Genomic DNA, 22,715 nt, shown 5'->3' with positions numbered 1-22,715 from the left:
TGAGAAATACAAGAATTTTTTGGGAAAATATGTTTTGCCCCCCCTCTAGAAAAAAATCCTGGCGACGCCCATGACTGCACTGCCTGTATGATCATAACCTGTGTTTTTTATTATTTATTTTTTCCGGAAATAAATACAGTGTAATACAGTGTGTTACATGTGCTAGTTGTGGGTGAAAAAGAGACAGCAGCTGCATGTGGGTCATTCTATAAATATCCCAAGTCCAAAGTGTGACCTACATGTACATGTACACATAGGCCTGTTTCCTGTCCCTGTTATTAACTTGGTACTTTGTAATTTGCCATTCTACTATCATAAAGAATCAACTTTAAACAATGGTTTATTTGTTGGGTAGGTAGTTTCTATTCATAATCACTCTTGGAGGAGGACTGCATTAAAAGAGTACATCAGAACTATAATGTCATATACTGTATGTCAGATGTAACAGGGACAGGAAAAACAGTGGACCCCAAATGTACAGAATGACCCACATTCCAAATACAGAGAATGCCCTTAAAGGGAATGTACATCATTGGCTTTTGCTTTAATTTTCAGAAATGAACTATTTGAGGGGTTAGTATAATAGATCAAATTATTGTTACACTGACATGTTTGAAGTTTTGTTTTCGAAAATGCTGGAAAAACCAAGAAAAACAAAAATGTTCAAGTAGTCTGGTTCCCCGACTCCACTGAAGATGAAATGGATCAATTTACAGATGCCGTAAAATTGTTCAGTAAGGGAACCAGTCTAGCTGGCCTGCACCCATTCATGAACATGAAACCAATAGCAAACAAAATTTGGACTGAAGAAAATGGTAAATTTGGAGCAGAAATGAAAAATAGTTAGGTTTTTCCTACGGTGGTCGGCCGACCACCGTTGGAAATGTATACCGTTGGAAATGTATGCCATAATTTTACAGGATACTTTAGACTGTCATTTACCAACATCCTGTAAGGTATTTCGTAAAAACTTGGTCGTTTTAATTTTCGCTGTTTGCAAATGTTGTATTTTCCCTTTAACTGTGACTTCCAACAGTACGCCTTACTGGTAGCAAGCTTGGCTGCGGGGAAGGTGGGTGTGGAGCTTGTACAGTCATGGTGTCCAAGTATTCTCCAAAAGACAAAACCATCAAGTTAGTGGCTGTTTATTATCATCATTTATTTGGGCATGATTATAACATAGGAAAAAGAATAATTAATGGGATTTAAAAAAAACATTGTGCCATGTGGTTTGATGCATTGAAGTCACGGTCTGCTAGTATAGTCCTGCTGGTTGAGGGTTCGAGTCCAGCCTGGGGTTATGGTGTTTGTCATAGGAGTACATACAGTGAACATGGATGCCTGTGATGGCATAGATGGTAATTGTAATCAATTTGAGCTACATGTACACATGTATTTTGCTCTGAATATGGCAGCATCTGTACATGTAGACTGTACATGTATATTCCCCATGGAGCTGATTTTGTCTTTGGAATGTTTTATTGGCCCAATGAGCAGGGGTAATAATTGTGAAGTGCCTTGATCATGAGCACCATTAAATTGTGGATACATGTATGAGCGCTTTTATATAAGAAACTCAATATTATTTTTGTTACATGTATGTATTATTATTATATACTGGTGTCATAGAAAATTTGGGCCCCTATGAAATGTGGTCTCTTTACCTTTATGGACTCTAATACCTGACAAGTGACCTTGTCACTATCCCAGTACGTATTTCACATGTCACACTACACTGGTCCCTTGCTCTAACTAATGTTCAAGGCTACGAATATTAAGGATTTGTTTACTTTTTGCTGTTGTAGATAAAAATAATTCTGGAAATTCTCATTGAGTTGCAATAGAGATTCTAGAGGTTTGTCACTTTCTCATGAAAATCCCCACTTCTGTCTTTCCATTAAATATGTTAAATGTACAGGCAGAAAAAAAATTAATAAAACAGAGTAAGTTTGAAAAGCCTTATCTTTCTAGTGTAAACATGGACGCTGGACAAGTCCTACATGTATAGCTGCAACCTTGATATAAACAAACAAGGGTTATTTATTTTAGGACAACCTTGTCCAGATAGCTTATAACTTGGCAAGTCATTGTATGAAAGCAAGTAAAACAAGAATGAAAGCGGCATTCCCACGACGATAAAAGTGGCCGCCATCATGGATGTATGCAAAATACCGGCAGATCCTCGCGAAATACCGGCAGATCCAGCACACGGGGTCCGAAACTACACAGTTTTCAAAACTAACAGACAATGGGACTATTCAGAGCGATACGACCGTCATGTTAAACAAAAAAGGCACCCGAATGCCCACTGGCACAAAAAGGGCACCAATTATTTTTTAAAAGGGCACTTAATGTTCAGAAAAAAGGGTACTTTAATAAAAAAAAGGCCACTCCTACAAAAATATTTGGGGGGGGGGGGGTTAAGTGCTGGTGAGAAAGGGCATTTCAATGGAAAAGGGCAGTCTTTAGAAAATATTCGGGGGATAAATTACCCCCCTTACCCCCAGTTTTCATGGGTTGCAATAACCTTTCAACACCCAAGACTCAAAAACCATTGATTTCTAAGTCGGGCATGCAATTAACTTTTCCTCGGATCAGCTGGTTTCCTCGTCTTTCACTAAACACTTATGCCATTAAAAATTGAAAAACACGGTACAAAGTCTTGTAAAGATTTTTTTGGTTACGGTTCACTCACCCTATTAGTGGCCTTACCCTTTGCCCCTTTAAATTTCCTCTAAAACTGGCATTGTAAAGTTTGTAATTTCTGTTTTTTGTTGGTTTCTTTTCAGCCACCTTGCTGTCAACGCCTGCCTGGCGCCCATCTGCTCTGTGCAGGGTATGGCCGTCACAACTGTGGAGGGGATTGGCAGCACCAAGACTAGACTCCATCCAGTACAGGTACATGTGTGCCAGTCTAGAATGTAAAGTGGAATTACCAGAATAGATGTCTTTAGCCTTGCTTGCGAAATAGATCAAACAACAAAAGATTAACTTAATCATTAAATAGTTTCTATCTTAAAATATGTTTTATAGGCATATATGGCTGTTTTGAAAATTAGGGTCAGGTGGTCTTGAATTTCTAGGACAAATGTTCACACCCATGTTGTTGTGTAAACACTTGTTTGGTGATTACAATTTGATACAGAAATATAATAATCTAATAAACAAGGAAGTCTATTTTTAGATTACAATTCACATACATACCTTACATTGATAAAAATGTCACAGATGTACACATTTAGGTTTTCAGATCAGATCAAAAAACTAAAAAAAAAAAAAAAAAGGTCAATTCCATGCAAAAGTGGACATGGCAGAAAAGTGGACAATTTGTAAAATCATCAGAAAGTCCAAAGCATCACAGCCTCAAATGTGGTATCAAATTCAATGGGACATCAAGACCTTTCATTTGAGTGGTGTGCCAGTGAGATGGAATACCATCAAATGTATTTTTTGTCCAAAAACTGTTACCGATGCGAGTTACCGTAGCACGAGTTACCGAAATACATCCCTCTAGAGGTGTCATGATTGATTATTTCTTAATGAATAATTGTTATGGTAGCATATGATTCGCATCCTAATGATGTACTAAATGACACTGAAAAGATTTTTCCAACATGTCACAGTATGAGTACATTTTCAAATGCAAAGTATTTAATTTTTTTGCCATGTCCTTTTTTATGTACACAAGTTACCGATAAAAAAGTTATTGCCAAACCAACAGAATTTTGTTTTGTTGGCCTCTTTTGTGTAGTTTAGTCACTTAACTTCACGGTAACCTCCCCAACTCCGTCAAAATTTGTCCCCCTCATTTTGGTGGAGTTTGGGGGACTTGGTCCTGCAGGCCTGGTGTGACTAAATATTGATGGAGTATGATGGACTTGGGCCTGGAGGCCTAAGGCAAAGCATGCATTGGAAGCAGTGTGATTGATGGATTTTGGCAGACCTGGTCCAGTACTTACCCGGTAGTAAAAGTCAGTAGTGAGTTAGGTTTAAGGGGGTCTTCTGTGAGATAAATCCACCCTAAATTCTTTGAATTTATAGAATAACATTACTTAGAGTGTTGACAGAGGACACCCAAACCCTGCGAGCTGCGAGCACGCGAGGCACTTTTTTTTTGTTTCTTTACTTTTTTTTTGTTTCTTTACTTTTTTTTATGAAGCTATCGCCCAATTCCCTTGAAACTACATGTATTCATAAAGTGAACCTTGTAGTTTGAGATGGTATGGTCGCTTTTCTTGTAGGAGTTCACTTGGGGGTCAGCCGCCCCTGGGAAAGTTGGGCCTCCAGCCAAAGCCCATTCACTTGTGCACAAAAAAAGTTCTCTGTGTTTTAGGCCACAACAATGTCATCAATCATCCTCTACTGCTGGCCCAGTGACAGCTGTCTAGAGCCACAGAAAGGTCATCAGTCTGTACTGATGCTGTCTCGACTGTTTCATGTCCATCTTTTTTTGGGGATCCAACATGTAATGGACGATCCAACATGTAATGGTCACAGTGCATGCAGTGTACATGTAATTAGTTTAGTCGGAAGAAGGGGGTATCGTGCACCCTCGGAAATCAATTTCTAATCAACGTTTCTAGGTCAGAAAAAATGCGTTGAAAACGATTTGCTATGTTAAAAAATTCAAAAAATGTCCCACGTATTGTTTTTATGCAAATTAGTGCCGCCATTACCGAAAAATCTATTTGTAACTATATCTCAGCCAATATTGCAGATAACTGAACAAACTAGGTGTCTAAACCCATGTTTTCAAGGTCAGAGATCACAATAAAACTATTCTGGAAGTGACCACATGTGTCTGTGGCATAGGAATATGCAAATTAGTGCCGCTAATACCGGAAAATCATGTTTTTGGCATATCTCGGCCAATATAGAACATAACTACACCAGTAAGGTGTCTAAACCCATGTTTTGAGGGTCAAGTATCATTAGAAGACCATTCACGAAGTAACTATGTGTGTCCTTGGCATGAAAATATGTAAATTATGAAGTGTCGGTTTATCAGATATTTGATTTTTAGCCAATATCTCGGCCAATATTGCACTTAACTACACAAGTAAGGTGTCTAAACCCATGTTTTGAGGGTCAGGTATCATTAGAAGACCATTCATGAAGTAACTATGTGTGTCTTTGGCATGAAAATATGTAAATTCTAAATTGCCGGTTTATCAAAAAAATGATTTTCAGCCAAATTATATTCAATTTCAGCCAATATTACAGTTAATTTTGAATATGATGGCTTAAAATAAACTTTGATCATTATTGCTTATCAAAAACCATTCTGTCAACATTAGCTGCAATATTGGCCGAGATATTGGCTAAAAATCAAATTTCTGATAAATCGACACTTTAGAATTTACATATTTACCTGCCAAGGACACACATAGTTACTTCGTGAATGGTCTTCTAATGATACCTGACCCTCAAAACATGGGTTTAGACACCTTACTTGTGTAGTTATGTGCAATATTGGCCGAGATATTGGCTAAAAATCAAATATCTGATAAACCGACACTTTATAATTTACATATTTTCATGCCAAAGACACACATAGTTACTTCGTGAATGGTCTTCTAATGATACTTGACCCTCAAAACATGGGTTTAGACACCTTACTGGTGTAGTTATGTGCTATATTGGCCGAGATATGCCAAAAACATGACTTTCCGGTATTTGCGGCAGTAATTTGCATATTCCTATGCCACAGACACATGTGGTCACTTCCAGAATAGTTTTATTGTGATCTCTGACCTTGAAAACATGGGTTTAGACACCTAGTTCGTTCAGTTATCTGCAATATTGGCTGAGATATAGTTACAAATAGATTTTTCGGTAATGGCGGCACTAATTTGCATAAAAACAATACCTGGGACATTTTTTGAATTTTTTAACATAGCAAATCGTTTTCTACGCATTTTTTCTGACCTAGAAACGTTGATTAGAAATTGATTTCCGAGGGTGCACGATACCCCCCTTTTCCGACTGAACTATATGTACATGACTGTGCAGCCACAATGTCTGTGAGTGACCTACTGGAGGGGATTCAATCTTGTGTGGGTTCGGGGGACCTGCATTCATAATATTTAGACCATTAGAGAAAGGATTGTGTCCACAAAATAGTATTTTATACACGAAATCAAAACTGCCTCACGCGTGAGCACCTCAGGGCCGCTTGTAAGTTTTTACGCTTCGCCGCTCGCAGGGTTAAATGTAACACGAGTCACCGTGGAATAACCCATAAGATTAATAGCCACTGTACAGCATGTAACAGTTGCATTAATTAACCCACTCGAGCTATTCCATTAATTGAAACACTTCACAGAAGTTGTAATTTTGCTCTGTAAAACGTTTTAATTTGTTTTAGTCAGCCAAGGCAACATTATATATGCAGTTTCAGTGACTAATACCACAACCCACTGCCAAATGACAAACACAAGAGTAAAGTTATAATGTCAGACTGGTAATTTGTGTTAACAACATGTCTCATAATCGAGGTTTAAATGTAATTTAAAAAAACAGCAAAGAGCAACACCTCTGCTAAAAACTTCATTAACATTTTAGGCCCGGTGAGTCAACTGTATAGGGTCTGCATCAATATGATGCAGCGTCACTTACAAATCACGTACTAGGGTGGGGTTTTTTTTTGAAAATAAATTTATCTTTTGCCATTGTTATTGTTGAATTTTACACAGCGTTTGAAAGGATAAAAGTTAATTGCTGCTATCAACATGCTCCAATTTAGTGAACTGAAATCAACTGCCTCACCAGAATTCATTTGCCTTGCTAGTAATAAGCGCAACAGATGGTATGATAATAACCCTTAATTTATTGTTATTACTACGGATCAGTAAAATATTGCTAACTTATTAAAGGCCAATTTCTCTCAGGATCAAGAATAATATACAAATATAGTGGCCGTGGAAGCTCACAGTTCTCAATGTATGACAAAAAGCTGTGTGGTTGGAACAGGCTGTGTGGCGTTAGGGAGATGCACTTTTTCAGTGTTGCAAGTGCGTAGTTGGTGGTGGAGCTGTACAGATGTACATGTAGATCAGTTTATTCCTTTGGGTTTAGCAGGTCCCTAGAGAAGCCAGTCTGTGGACAAATTTGGCGAACAAAATTAAAAGCCATTTTTTAAAGCTATAGTCCATCATTTGCAGCTATCCAAAAAGTAACTGACGTAATTATTGTTGAAAAACGAGCTTGGTTGAAAGATAGTAAGGGAACTAAACTCCCTGTGAAATTATTCTTTCTGGCAAGCTGTCGTTTTGAAGAAATCAACGAAAGAAGGCCTTTCCAACGGTGCGTCTTAAGACGCAACGTAGGAAATTTCCGTTAGTAGTTCGTTTTTTTCATTCGGCGAAGCGCATGCAAGCGTTGGCACTATGCACCCGCGCGCGCGGTTGCTATAATTCATCCATCGGTGCGCAACATCGCGTAGCTGCATTCGGCTCAGCGGAGAACGTGTCTCGGACGCTGAATTCAGGCCCAATTCAAAACATGATTCAGCAACTTTTAATATGAAATTGGATCCTAGAATGCTATTTTTCTCGGAATATACAGCTGAAGCTGAGCTGAAACTTCATCAGGTTAGTTGTTCAGCACCCTTCTTCAGATTTTTAGTACGTTTGTTGCTTCAAACGAACAAAATGCACAAATTACAAATGATGGACTATATCTTTAAGGTGGCATAATTTTGCACTCATGCCACACGCTGGCTTAACCCTAATTCACTAGTCTAGGATGCATACTCAATCCTGCAAAATCCTCCAACTGCCTCCTTATAGAAATTGCATACAGCCTCAACCCTGCAAAATCCTCTGTTTTTCTTGAATGTGTTATTTGGAGGGGTGCACCACTGCCTCAATCCTGCAAAATCCTCCAGCAATCGCTGTCAATATGTTGAGGCAGAGCCGGTGACATCCTTGACCAGCTCAGAGGACTTCAAGTATTTGTCTAATATATGTACACATGTATGTATTTAGGCCTGAATTTGTGCACAGCTGAGCATAAACAACACAATTGGTCCGGCCCAAGACCTTGACACTGCATGCTTGAAAATCAGCAACACTTGTTTTACCATAGAGCCTCAATCCTGCAAACTCCTCCATGATTTTGCAAAGAGGATTTTAGAGAATTTGGTAAGGTTTAGGGTCTAGCCGATGCACACATGCATTTGGGTATTAAACCCAGGTCGACGGAGCCCGGAGTGCATGCGTACTACCTGAGCGCAATTCACACGAGCCTGGTTCCACCTCAGAAAATGGCTGTCGCCGAATGATTCTCCTCTTTATACCTGACTGACTGACAGACAGATTGACTGACGGACAGACAGAATGACTGATTGTACTTGTAACGTGTAAATTAGACTTGCTGGCTGACTGTCAGTTGTGAACTAGACTGATTATACTTATCTCATGGACTGAATTCTTTTACTGACTTGTAAATCAGACATGTTAATTAGTACCTATTGCACTGCGTGGCTTCCACTTGTGGATTAGACTGATTACATATCTCACTGATTGACTTTTCACTTGTGAATTGACTATTGTTACCTATTTCCACCACGTTGTCATGTGATCTGCAAACATTTTAGCCATTTCAGATCAATGGAATAAACTGTTGTGTGCTCTGGGACCAGCTTTACTAGACTTGCCTAGTCCTGTTAATATAGAGATTTTCCTTCCACCTTTAAAAAAATACCACAGTTGTTATAAAAATGTCAGATTTGGTTAACTATTGTGAGCCTTGTTTTTTCTTGGTATATATAGGAGCGTATAGCTAAGGCCCATGGCTCCCAGTGTGGTTTCTGTACTCCCGGCATTGTTATGTCAATGTACACCCTGTTGAGGAACAATCCACAGCCTACCATGGAGGACATAGAGAGTGCGTTCGAGGGCAACCTGTGTCGCTGTACGGGGTACCGGCCAATCCTTCAGGGCTACAAGACCTTTACCAAGGTAAGGACCTACCTGTGTACAAGTTTTTGGGCCCCTTTTATTGTAAATGGTCAGTTCAAAATTCTGCGGGGGGAAGTGGGGGAAATAGACCCTTCCCCAACCTTGTCCCCAGTGCTCACTTTATTTCCAACCTCGTTTCCAATAGTAAACCCTGGATAGGAAACTTTCTTCCTGTATCCTGATTCGATACCGCAATTGGCTAGTAATGGATTTTTATCGTGTACTTGGTGTTATTATTCACAACGTGCAATACATGTTTTCGCGATCATTTGTAAACACCTTCTCGAAAATACTAATTTCCTTTCCAATTTGTTCATATTAATATGAAATATGATACTGCATGTTGTCTCGATAAGATCGTAAGAGTTTGATTTTAAAAAACGTGATTTCGTAACTCATGCCATGCTCGCGCTGCGACGAATTGACTCTGTTTTTACCCCAGACACGGCATACAAACACAAACGCCAATGTAATGCATATCCAGGCACCAGACTATTCCTCATTTGCATATGTGTTCAAAAATCTTGCACATGCAAATGATCCAATACCAGGCTGATCGAGAGACACCCTGGGGACGAGGTTGGACCCATCCCTATTGCCCTCATAAAGCCTTGGTGTTTGTAGGTCCGACTCTAGCTCTTCAAGCTACCACTAGTTGCCTTTGGTCATGCAGTTCATGAAACATACACATGTAGCCTGCGTGCCCACACACTCTGGTACATGTACTTTGCCATTACATCTGAGGACGAGGCATTGTGTTTCCCTTTGTGCAGTACAACATGACACGCTGCCACAGACCAAGCATACAGACTTGCGTTCAAGGACCGTTCTCAACAAAAGATGTACGTTATATGTTTGTAGTACACAAACACAAAAACACATTATGTCTTTTGTTGCACTGAAATAGATTTGTTACAGAATTTCCAAAAAATTATGATTTACCTGAAACATCTGAAAGTTTCAGAACAAAATGGCTAGTTTCTGTATTCTTACAACAAAATTATTGATTGTTATCTTGAAAATAAAACAAATACATGCCTTAGGTTGCACTTTACTCAACCACGAAAACTGACATTTAAAAAGAAAAGTATTACCACTCATAAACTATTTTGTCATTTTTAAAGTTTGCATTTTTAAATTTCAGGAAGGATGCTGTGGTGGCAATGTCACGAATTGCTGCATGAACACCGATCAGAATGGCATCAGGGAAGAAGGGGTATGTAAGATAATCACTAAAACACTTTGACTACCAAAGAGTAAACACAAGCATGACAAGGAGTGGAAGAAGCCAAACTAAAAAAGAAAAATACAAGATTCATTGATCAAAATAACTCATTTGAAATGACGAAAATCATGAATCAAACCAATGTGATGTTTTGTGTGTTTGCTATTAAAGGGAAGAAACAACATTTGCAAACATCACAAAACGAAACGATCAAATAATCACGAGATACCTCACTAGATTGTTGGGGAATGACAGTCTAAAGCATCCTGTAAAATTGTGGCTCCTGGTGTGCTGCCATTTTCAAGAAAAATGGTATTTTTCCAACGCTGGTTGGCCGACCAGCGTTGGAGAAAACTGGCTTTTTTTCAAAAACTGCTACTAATTTTTCATAATTAGTTATTCCGCGTTTTCTTTGCAATTGTTTACCCACCTGTGAAGGGGTACAAGCGTGCTAGACTGCTTCTCTGACCTTACAATTTCCCATAGTCATGATTGCTCCGATTCATCTAAAGTGGGGTCAGGGAACCAGACTACAAGAACACGATTGGTTTCATGGTTTTTCCAGCATGTACAAGCTCAAAACGTGAAACAAGTCATTTCAACAATATTTGCTATAACATACTAATCCTCCAAATCCATTTATTTTCAAAAATTGCAGCAAAAGCAAATGTTGTACATTCCCTTTTATAATACATTTTGATTTTTCAACCTTGAGATAACTGAATTGGTTAAAGACATCATTTGCAATTCACAAGATGGAATTTTGCATCGGGGTGATGTATATATCAAATTAGGTTTTTGCCCTTCACAGACGTATAAATACTGTACATGTATACTCGGCGTGCTACCTCCCAAGCAAAAGTTGAAATAAAAATCTTTTGCACTCGTCCCCAAAGTAATCAACTAAATTATTATAAAAAGCTTACTTGGATTTAGGACTGTAGTTAAACTAAATGCCCCGTGAAATTGTTCTGTGTTGCTTGCTGTCATTTAAAAGAAATCATGAAACGAAGGTGATTTCCAACGATCAGTCACTTGACTGGTTTTTGGAATAAAGAGTGCTATTGAAGAAGTTGTGTTTTGTGACCAAAAGGTTGTGCATGGATTTCCAGTTTTCTTGAAAACTGTAATATGTAGTGAGCAGAAACGTCAACACATTAGGTTTTGAACATTTGTCGTTGGATTTAGAGTGGTGTTATTATTAACGAATAAAATGCTGGAAAAGCAAAAGATGCTATATGGGCAATTCCACGGTTACTCACGTTACATTTTTGATGTACTTTTGAGTTTCCTTGGGCTGTAATTACCTTACTGAAAAGGTTTAATAACTGTTATCCCCATGGTAGATAGAGTAGACCTAGACCTACCTAAGCACCAAAGATGACATCCAGAAAAATGTGTTATGCATGATAAACAAGACGCACAAACTTGGTTCCTCACGTTATATTTTTGTAACGTGAGTAACTGATTTTGTGCTTCTTGTTTATCATGCATAACACATTTTTCTGGATGTCATCTTTGGTGCTTAGGTAGGTCTAGGTCTACTCTATCTACCATGGGGATAACAGTTTTTAAACCTTTAAGGTAATTACAGCCCAAGGAAACTCAAAAGTACATCAAAAATGTAACATGAGTAACCGTGGAATTGCCCATATGCATGTAAAGCCAAAAAAAATTGTTGCATAAGTTGGACACTGTGTTTTCCAATTTAATTCAGTTTTATTATCATTATTATGTTTTGGTTGGTCCTGTTTGAAGGTTTCCACGCAGCTTTTTGACCCGAGTGAGTTTACGCCTTACGACCCCACTCAAGAGCCAATATTCCCTCCAGAACTGATGGTAAGTTGTACCAATCAAACATTGAAATCAGGTTATTTCCAGATCCTTAATGTACCCCTCTCTTAGTGTCATTGATAGACTATAGTGCAAGTTTGCATGAAACTCTCCAAAGAGATGAGCTACAAAGGCTCCAAAAAAAAATCAAATGTAGACATAATTTGTACATGCATACATCCACGCCTTTACACCATGTACATGTACACTGTGTAAAAAATAATGGAAAGCATTTGTTTACAAAATGTTTGTTCAGACTTCTGATTTTTTTAAATTTGATTGGATTTATTTCCGAACATAACATTGTATACAGGGTGAGTAAAAAAACACAACCCAAATGTCGGGACCATTGTTTTAGTGAAGTTCTGCATGTAGCACTTTCAAAATCTAGGATATGAAAGCCCAATTAATAAGCATTCTTTTAGTACAAGAATCATTCAAATCATTCATTTACTTTTCAAGTTACGGAGTTTTACAACCACCGTTTTAAAGTTTTGTCCACGGATCACAAAAAAAGGTGTGCGTACTTTCAGCAAAATGTAAACAACTCACACACATCCTTATGGGATTTTTTTTCGTTTTGCTGAAAGAACAATGAACTTTTTGTGATCCGTGGACAGAACCTTAAAACGGCGGTTGTGTTTAAAACTCCGTAACTTGAAAAGTACATGAGTGATTTGAATGATTCTTGTACTAAAAGAAAGCTTATGAATTGGGCTTGTATATCCTAGATTTTGACAGCGCTACATGCAGAACTTTACTAAAACAATGGTCCCAACATTTGGGTTTCATGGTTTTTACTCACCCTGTATAATGAACGATTAAATTAAACAATATATACTACAAAGTGGATGCTGGCCCTTTTTCTGCAATGATGCTATATTGTGACAGTCTAGTGATACTGGTAGGCTTGCTGTGATTTAAACTAGCCTTAATTGTCCAGTTAGGAATTCTCTTAACAACCTAAGACCCTAAATCCCAGATCATAATATAGCTACATGTACTTGCACAAGTGTGTTCACTGACTGAGTGTGGTGCAGCATTGTAAATAACTGTTCCTTTCTTTGTACATTAACAGCTTATGCTGGATGAAGGGACTCTAGCAGTCCAGAAATTTGAGGGTAACAATTTGATCTGGTTACGCCCAGCCACAGTCAGCCAACTGCTTGACCTTAAGGTCAAGTATCCCCAAGCCAAAATGGTCGCCGGAAACACTGAAGTTGGTGAGTGAAGAAGCCTTGTTTATTGCACCTCGCACATAATGAGCCAAATGGGCTTCTATCATTGGTCCAGTGTGTTTTGGAAGTAGAAATAGGCATGTGCATAATCTTACAACCAATCAGTAGGAAAGAAGTACCCAAGATTGACTTGCAGTTTAAACATTTTGCAACCTCGCCTTTCTTCACATCAAAAGGTAGATATATAAGTCAACATCTCAGGACCGGATGTTTCACTCTAGTTCTTCTCAAACCATGGTGCATAACACCTCTTTTTATTATTAAAACTGACTCTGTCAAGAAGTCCTGTTAACCCTAACCGAACTCAACCCATCAAAGTCCAACAGCAGGTGTTGTTAAAATCTGTTAGAATGGGTACAGTACCCCTAAACTGATGGTCTTTTACATTGAGTTTGGCATACCTCCAGAAACTAAGTCCCACACTGTGTGTGTACGATTTCCCATGTGGGTGTTGGAATTTGCCTGAATGGGTATGGTTCCTAGTAAATTATGCTAGGGAGTTAGGTTTAATTAAGCTCAGTGCCAACTGGAGCCTGATGTAGAATGCACTGCACCAGAAAACAAGCTGCTGAATGGTTGTTGTTTGAGCACACAAAGACTGTTGGTGGCAGAGACATTCGGACTACAGATTTGTCACTAAATCAAAACTGCCGTACTGATTCCTAAACCCGGTTCATTCTTCATGTGAAAGCATATATGATGCGAATTTGACGTGTCACGGAGCATTTGCTGCGAAATTCATTGGAGTTGAAATGTGTTCAACTTTTGCGAATTCGCAGCATGAAAACTGCTTGCCCTGCATCACAAATTTGCATCCGGGTTCGCCTTCGCGCCGAGTATGAACCGACCTTTATGCAATACAGGCTGCATCCAAATTGCATTGCTACAACAGGCAATAAAACATGCACCTACAACGTATGGACCATGTCACCTGTGGCATCATACCAACAAGCAATCCAAACATGTAAACATTGTATGTTGCTTTGCCCTCATTAAACATTTCACATGTACTTATTTAAAAAATGTGACATGGTCTGTAGAAGTGGTGGAATCTTCCATACCGTAGGTCTGAGATTATTTTTATTATTATTGTTATTATTTATTATTAATCATTTCTGGTAATGAAACCAAGGATTCCTCAAAAGCGCCCAAGGCACTGTAGCTCGCAAGCCTGAAGAAACCTGTAGAGAGAAGACAATGAGAAGAAATTACAGTTTTAGAGGTGGGAGGAAAAGCCCAGAAGAATATTCTGGGGAAAACCCACAGAATCAGGCAGGGACTGAAAACCCAATCCACATGTTGGCCCAGGCGGGATTCGAACCCGGGTCACAGAGGTGGAAGGCGAGGAAAGTACCGTAACGCCAACCTGAGATTCTTTCTCAATGGACTCAAGTTAAATACAAAAAAGGACTTAAAATATAGAAAACTGCCAAGATTGTGGTCACTCAAATTTAACAGCAATAACAGTGCAGAGATTGTGAACTCAAATGTTCTGTGGCCGCATGTGATAAAAAACTAAATTTATTTATTACATTTCCTAATACACAATGTTTGCCAAAAAAACTGATAATAAAAAATAAAAAACTGGATTCCAGTAGGGCCTGGCGTAGATTACAATTTACTAAATACATTTAAAGACAAAGTAAAAAGTAAAAGGAAGTACAGACTAAAACAAAACCTTACGTGAAGAGCCTTAAATTTAACTCATAATGATCTACATTTATGAGGACCACATTTTGAACATTTTGTCTGCTTTGTCTCTCAGGTGTTGAAGTCAAGTTCAAGAATCAAGTCTATCCCGTCATTATTGATATCAACCACATTCCAGAGATGACCAGTATTGAGACCACACCCTATGGGGTGAGAGTAGGGGCCTCAGTGTCGCTGTCGTGTCTTGATGGTTATCTGAAGAAGGTCATCCAAGACCAGCCAGGTATGTGTAGTGGCTGAAAATGAGTAATTGTTAGGGATAGGAATATTGGTATTCCATTTATTAGACCAACCAATATTTCGGGCGAGATAGAAGTTGAGCTACAACCATAGAACTATGTTAAATTACTAGAGCGCTAACTCGTCATTCTGCTCGCGGAGACGCTTTGAAGCTGTCCTGGGCACAGAAATTTTGAATTCATGTGGCTGTCTGTAGAACATAATGAAAGTAGATGGATTGAATTTTGAAAGTGTACTCTAAATGCAATGCGTAAGTAGAACGTACGCAGACAACTTAAGCGCGTCATTGGCGGTTCAAAAAAACGTGACGGCAAAAAGCATCTGCAGCGAATACGTGCACGCGTTGCACTGTTGCTTAGAGCAAAATGACACGCTCATTAGCTGATCATGCGTTTCGGTTTTGGGCGTATTGGCTTCGGTAACGCACCGGTATGGAATACAAACACAGATATGCAAATAGCCGTACAAAAGCCGTACAAAATGTCTAGGTCTCCATAGGTTTGTGCACAAACATGGATGCGCCCAGCAGGCATTACTTTGTACACGAAGTTAACACTCTAGTAATTTAATACAGCTCTATGGCTACAACCTTGCCTGAAATACCATGATTATGAGTCCAGACCTCAATTATAAAACAACTCGGATTGTCTGTCTTCTTTTTTTTTATTTGTTTTGAACCATTGTGAATTTCTTTTTAACTACACCTATGTAATTTGGAACTTCTTATGATAGATCATTTTTGTTTATTATGAATGAAAATATAAGAAATATCATGTGCATTGTGAAAGCAAAAGGTATTTTTTTTAAATTGTTTATTTTAACCCTTTAACTTCCATTGTTTTTCCTGTGTACAACAAAAATGCCCATTTTGTTGGTCTTTATGTGGACAGAACATAAGACACGCATCTATGCAGCCATTGTGGAGATGCTTCGCTGGTTTGCTGGACATCAGATCAGGAATGTCGCTGTGAGTTTATTTTTCCACATTTGTTGTTCTGAAGGCTAGTGGAGTAAACCCAGAGAGTTGACAAATTGCAACATAAGTTTAACACATAGTAGCAGTGAGTGGTGGTTTGTATTTAACTTTGAGGGTGTGGATTGTAGGCAAGCCACAGGGATGATAATTGACTATTAAGAGTGAGGTGTGTAGCCTAATAATGATGAAATGGATGATATGAGAATCAAATATGATTTCATGATTTGAAAACTCAAATTACATTCAGTAACTTTTTACATGTAGGTGAGTTGGCATGAAAAGTTGTCGTTTTGTTTGAAAACCACAGAACACGGATTTTCAGTTCTCATGCGACTCTGTTCATGTATGGCTTTACGATCTATAGAGGACAGACACACAATTTGAGAACAAAAGATCCTTTCGGTCCTCGAGCGTTGGGTCTTTTTGTTGAAAATGGTCCTTGATCATACGATTAGGTGCTTATTCTATGGGAGAGTGTTATATTACTGGGACAAATGGAAACACAAAGCATTGTCCTCGGGCATATAGAAATTCACGAGTGGCTGGACAAACACATGTATGTTAAGACACTTTGGGAAACAGTCGGTAGTTTTACTCCGTTATTTTGTCAGGAAACAAATCAATGTATCAAAAACACCTTTCGTTTTGATCTTTGCAGAAGTTAACATGATGTAATTACTTTTATCTTTGTATTTTATGCCTCTGCCCGTTGTCAATATCCAATCAGTGTTTGGGTGGTAACATAGCGACCGGGAGCCCCATATCGGACATGAATCCCCTGCTCATGGCTGCAAGGTGTACCCTGGAGCTCACCTCCAAACAAGGTAAGAATCAAAAATCCATCTGCAAGCTACCGTCAATGTATAACAGCTTAGTCTGTCTTTATTTAACCTCGTAATTGGTTTCTAATTCCCAAAAATTAGTAGTCCAGATAAAAATTTGTGCATTTGCTTTTTCATTTGATGCAACACAATTGCTGAAAATCTTAAGTAGAGTACATAACAACTAGCCTGTTGAAATTTCCGCTCACTTGCTTACGCACGTAAAACGTGTGCCCGCAGGCATCCTATTTTGAAACCACCTTCAATATTAGTTTCGTCCAAACAACACCACTTCAGGGGGAACAACTTCACAGGGTACATGTACATGTATTTGATACCAGTCCTATCTTCACTTTGAGCAATGTTTCGCTCAGTAAAGTGGAAGGCACTTTTCAGGGTAATTACAAAATGATCCCACGTATCTTTAAAATTATATAAACTGATCAAGTATTGAGTCCTTGTGTACAATGTACTACAAATTGTATTGAGTTTGAAAATATGACGTGCGTAGTTTGAAACTTCACTTTTTCGGGGCGGGCTAAAACATAGGGGTAATTAGTTTAAGGCACCTAATCTCAGAAGATATTTGGCAAGGATTGAAAAATAAAAAGGACAATTTCTGTAAATTTTTTCTTCATAAATATTTCTTAATTAACCAAGAATTAACCAAGTAAAACAAACTCAGATTTAGGACTTGGACAGAACTTTTTGTAACTACATGTACATGGCCTGCTTGAACAATGCCCTGCCTACTGCAGGAATGGCTTCTGTATTTTTCTTGACTTTGAGTGTAAATACTTTTGACCATTTATTGAACAGGTTCACACGCAGTTACCATGGATGGCAACTTTTTCACTGGTTACCGAAAAAATATCATCGGCCCGAATGAGGTCATCCTAGCTGTTAATATTCCATTCACATCAGAGGTGAGAGTTACCATTTAAAAAATTGGGAGTCACAAATACTACTCACATATTGTAGATGCTAGAAATAAAAGTAATTGCATGTATAGTGTAAGCTTTTTAAGATGCCAATGTCTGGTACTTGGTACTTGGTAATTGGTTGGTTCTTCTCCTAAGGACTTCCACAAGGGAGTATAACTAGGAGGCCAGAAACACCGGGGCAAACCCCCTTCTCTTTTAATAGCGATAAGTGTTACTGGGTTCTTTTACGTGCGTTAGGCCTTATACAACACATGGGACCTCCGGCTTAACGTCCCATCCGAAGGACGAAGCAATAATGGTTAAGTGCCTTGCTTAAGGGCACAAGTGCCCGGGCATGGGCTCAAACCCATGCCACCGTTGCATCTGAAACACCAGAGCATGAGTCCAGTGCTCTTAACCGCTAGGCCATGACACTCCACTGAAATTGATGGATTTATTTTTTACCTGCATGACTGTTTGTTTTCTCTTTAATGTCTGCATTTTTGAAAACTTTTTTGGTGCCTAAAGGCATGCTTTCATTCTTTGGTGTTTATTTGTATTCCTGTTGTCTAGCTGGGTGTTTAATGTTTGATATAATAGGAAAAAAGAACAAAAAATGGACTTAACATTTATTGAATGACCCATATATAAACTTGAAATGTTCTTGTTTGTTTAAATGTGTGTTTAGGACATGGACAAATACACTTCATGTCTATTTGTGCGTGAATGATAAACAAAACCCGAATTGAGTTGACTTTGATTCAATCCACAGAACGAGTATTTCTACGGCTTCAAGCAGGCCCCACGACGTGAGGATGATATAGCCATAGTGAATGCTGGCATGAGGGTCCTCATGAAACCTGGCACCAACGTGGTAGAGGATTGTACCCTGGCATTCGGTGGCATGGCTCCTACATCGGTGCTGGCCTCAAAGACCATGGCAAGCATCAAAGAAAGGTCAGTTGCTTTTTTCAGGCTTTAAAACTTGTATCATGCATATTAGAAGGAAAGATTTTCAATAAGATATTTAATTTTCAATAACATCGTCAGGCTTAATTGTAAATTACTGGTTAAAGGGGCGCTAGGTCCTGAATTCCCCGAAAATTTCATGTTTTGGATTGTTTACTTAGCCTATTTCAAACATCTGGTTGAAAGGAAACCAACCTAATATCTTACCGTTCCCGAGAAACGACGAAAAAAACCCGCTTGTTTACATCGGACACGACGGAGTACGATTACGTTTTTCGTGTCGTTCTCAGTGTACGATATACACGTTGTGTGTCTCAGGAACAGCGGTGACCAATCACCAATGCCAAAAATATGGTTTCTCCAACGTCCGCAAAAGGCGAACACTTTACGAATGAGATCACAACTAGCATCAAAACAGCTCGAATTTTTGGGGTTGCAAAAGTGGACCCCGAAATTTGTTTTCGCACACATACTACAGGAATAACACAAAAACGCCCAGTTTTTAAAGGATAGTTGTGTGGATGTTTATATCCTACTTTTAAACGTTCTTTCCGATTAACATCATCTCGTTCAAAGTGCGTTTTGTAGCCCAATTGGACTGTTCCAGGACCCAGTGTCCATTTAATGGTAAACTGGTCAATGACAGTTTTGGTAATGTGTAATTTAACCATCTAGCATTCTAATTAGACATACATTGGGCAAATTTGTCTCAATGGTGTTGAATTGAAAAAGTAATTTTTGTTGTCATTCATTTCAGTGCTTTGGTCAGTTGTACTCTGTTCGTGATTTCTTGCATAGCAAGATAGGGATATAGAGGACGGATATTCTAGGTGTGCTCTTGAAATTGTGCCCTGGTTTCACCCAACTGTTTTTATGTTATGTTTTTGACCAGGCACTGGGCTGACGGTTTAGTGGAGGCAATGTGCCCGTTATTGGCCGAGGATTTGCCCCTACCCCCTGGGGCACCGGGCGGCATGGAACCCTACCGACAGTCACTCACCCTCAGCTTCTTCTTCAAGTTCTACCTTGGGGTCTTGGAGGAGTTGAAGCTCAAATTGGTGAGTGACCATTTTGTTCTGTAATTCTGTCTGTCCCCGTGAACCACGTACATGTAAAAAATAATCCCTTGACCCTAACTCCCTGGCATGATTTACTAGGAACCATACCCATCCTGGCAAATTCCAACACCATATGGGAAAGTGCACACACATATTTCTGACTAAATTTGATTCTGGAGGTGTGCCAACACAATGTAAAAGACTGTCAGTTTAGGGGTACTGTACCCATCCTGACAGATTCCAACAAAACGTGCCGTTGGGGTTTGATGGGTTGAGTTCTGTTTGGGTTCATTAATGTCGTGTTGCTTGATCATGCCTGTTTGTTATAAAAATGATTCCGTTATATTTTTGAGTAATATATCTTTATTTTTGAGGAATATTTTTATTGCAGTAAGACATTTTTACTTTTTTTCATTTCTCCTCATTAAGCCTGGTCTGAGTGACACATCTATCCCTGCGTCCTTCAAGTCGGCCAATCAGCAGTACCATAAGAACTCGGCTCGGGGAGTGCAGATGTATCAGGTAATCTTAAAATGGCGGTTGTGTTTAAAATTCTGTAACTTGAAAAGCACATGAGTGATTTGAATGATTATTGTACTAAAAGAAAGCTTATGAATTGGGCTTTCATATCATAGATTTTGAAAGTGCTACATGCAGAACTTCACTAAAACAATGGTCCCGACATTTGGGTTTCGGTTTTTTTTACTCACCCTGTATTGATGATGAATCATTTCCTGTCGCTGGTCTGATCAACACATTAATTTCATATGACTTTATATTGGGCGTCCCAAAATCCGGAACTCTCCTCAGCCATTTGGAGAACTCCTGATGAGAACACATTTTGAAAATAATTGGCGTTCCCAACAGAAGTAGGGCATTCCATTATTAGCACCGGAACTACAAAGTGTTACATTGTGTTTGTTTACTGATAAATCAAAAAACCATAGATTGCTCTGGCGGCCTCAGGCAGTACAGATTTGAACAATCTGCTTGTTGAATGCGGAACACCAGACTGTCTCTATTCTTCCTGCTGGGAGTGGTATCAACAGCCATGTAGTTACGAAGGCCTAAGTGTCCATTTGTCAAACAAAGTTAATCCGATTACATAATTAGATGCTATACTTCGCAACTACACGGCTGTTTTCAAGGGCATCACACATCAAAGAGTCAGTGCCTTTAAATTCTGTAATGCTTTGACCAATTGAGTAATTCGGGCGTTTCACAATGCAGTGCGCCACCAAGAGTTAGCCACAGAGAGTTCATTTTTCCCGGTGCATTATGGGATATGGTCGACAAATTTGCAGCGCGGGTCATTTGAAATAGTTAGTTTTTTCCAGTCAGTAGTTTCGTAAGCATGATTCGAGTATCTGTTTGCCCTTTTCTTTTCTCTTTATCACTGTAGACTTTTTTTTGTAAGGCGGCTGAACGCTATGCCCCAATCTATAACAAATTAGCTCAAGTTGTCTACTGACACTCATTCAAATGGGCCATGTTTTGTCGACCGTAAACTTGAATAATGGACTCTCCACGGCAAACTCTTGGCGGCGCACTGCATTGTGAATCGCCCGAATTGAATAATTACATTTGGCTCATAAAATATGAGGGACGGTACAGTAATAAGTCATCCCATGCCCTGTTAGGCATTGAGAAGCTCCATTGCTGGCATTTGAATCATTTGAATATTAAGCGCATTAGTCAGCCACGTTTGGCAGGGGTCTTCTATTTTCATGCCCAACAAAATGTCCATTTCTTCATCAGGAGGTCCCTGCAGGTCAGCCTGATTCTGATGCTGTGGGCCGACCTTTGACCCACCTTGCTGCCCTCAAGCAGGTCACCGGTGAAGCTTTGTACGTCGATGACATTACACCAGCAAGAGGTGAACAAATCTCTGTCCTTCCTTAAAATAAAAAAAAGAGTTCTTAACTAATACCTCTTGAGCAACTTGGAATGTAATGCCTACCAATTTGAACAGAGTCCCAGTGTTGTAGCTGAGTCCATCACAAGTCTGACACAAGTCCAGTCAAGAGTAAATCAAAAAGCCCTTTCACAAGTCCAGTCACAAGCAACTGGGGATGAACAATGACACAGAAATGTTTTTGTCAACATTTGTTCGATAAGCTTGTGACTTGACTTAATGGATTATGATGGATTATGAGGACTTGTGATGGATTATGAGGACTTGTGATGGACTCGACTACAACAATGCAAACTCCAACAGTTTATTTTCATACATATCAACAACAATTTGTTACTTGTTAATGTACTGTAGATATCAGCACTTTTGGGATTCGTTGAGGTTTACCTGTAGACTTTATTATCTTTATTTTTGTTAACAGACGAGCTTTATCTTGGCATGGTGTGTAGCAAGAAAGCCCATGCAAAGCTACTGTAAGTGCTTAAGATTAAATCTTTTATTCAAGCAGACCATACCAAGGTATTAAGATGCTATTGTACATTGCTGCGTGAGTTGTTATAAAGCGTGTCACGTGATCTGTTTAGTTAGCGTGATCAATGAAAACGTAGTTGCGCGGCGAGGCGCAGTACATCAGTCTACTGGTAGCCAGGGAACTGAGCACTTGCAGTGTTGACCCGCTGGTGAGCGTGCGAGAGGCACGCATATAACGGAGGTCTGGACTGCACCACCACGTCTGAGTGACGAGCCAGCATACTTGGTTGGGCCTTGTGAGTATACATGTACACATTGTTGAGTGTGTTTGCTTAGGTATGCTGCAGCATTGGTTGCAGACTCATACATGCTG

The 22,715-nt window shown here is 39.1% G+C and overlaps 1 protein-coding gene across 1 annotated transcript in view; it reads left to right on the top strand.

Annotated features, from left to right (window-relative positions):
* The window catches only part of LOC119742029 (xanthine dehydrogenase/oxidase-like), a 60,678-nt gene that overhangs the window by 3,100 nt on the left and 34,863 nt on the right, over window positions 1–22,715 (top strand). Inside the window, exons 3-17 of the mRNA XM_038218046.1 lie at window positions 1,037–1,133; window positions 2,790–2,898; window positions 8,775–8,963; window positions 10,108–10,179; window positions 11,947–12,027; window positions 13,100–13,244; window positions 15,025–15,192; window positions 16,100–16,176; window positions 16,913–17,009; window positions 17,826–17,932; window positions 18,702–18,886; window positions 19,791–19,956; window positions 20,386–20,478; window positions 21,715–21,832; window positions 22,293–22,344. Of these exons, the coding sequence (XP_038073974.1) occupies window positions 1,037–1,133; window positions 2,790–2,898; window positions 8,775–8,963; window positions 10,108–10,179; window positions 11,947–12,027; window positions 13,100–13,244; window positions 15,025–15,192; window positions 16,100–16,176; window positions 16,913–17,009; window positions 17,826–17,932; window positions 18,702–18,886; window positions 19,791–19,956; window positions 20,386–20,478; window positions 21,715–21,832; window positions 22,293–22,344 (1,756 nt within the window). The remainder of the gene's footprint in view (window positions 1–1,036; window positions 1,134–2,789; window positions 2,899–8,774; window positions 8,964–10,107; window positions 10,180–11,946; window positions 12,028–13,099; window positions 13,245–15,024; window positions 15,193–16,099; window positions 16,177–16,912; window positions 17,010–17,825; window positions 17,933–18,701; window positions 18,887–19,790; window positions 19,957–20,385; window positions 20,479–21,714; window positions 21,833–22,292; window positions 22,345–22,715) is intronic.

This window comes from Patiria miniata, unplaced genomic scaffold (genome assembly GCF_015706575.1).
Source record: "Patiria miniata isolate m_02_andy unplaced genomic scaffold, ASM1570657v1 HiC_scaffold_5, whole genome shotgun sequence".
NCBI classification, from domain to species: Eukaryota; Metazoa; Echinodermata; class Asteroidea; order Valvatida; family Asterinidae; genus Patiria; species Patiria miniata.
Note: the sequence above shows the minus strand (reverse complement) of the source record. Positions and strands in the feature narration are given on the sequence as shown.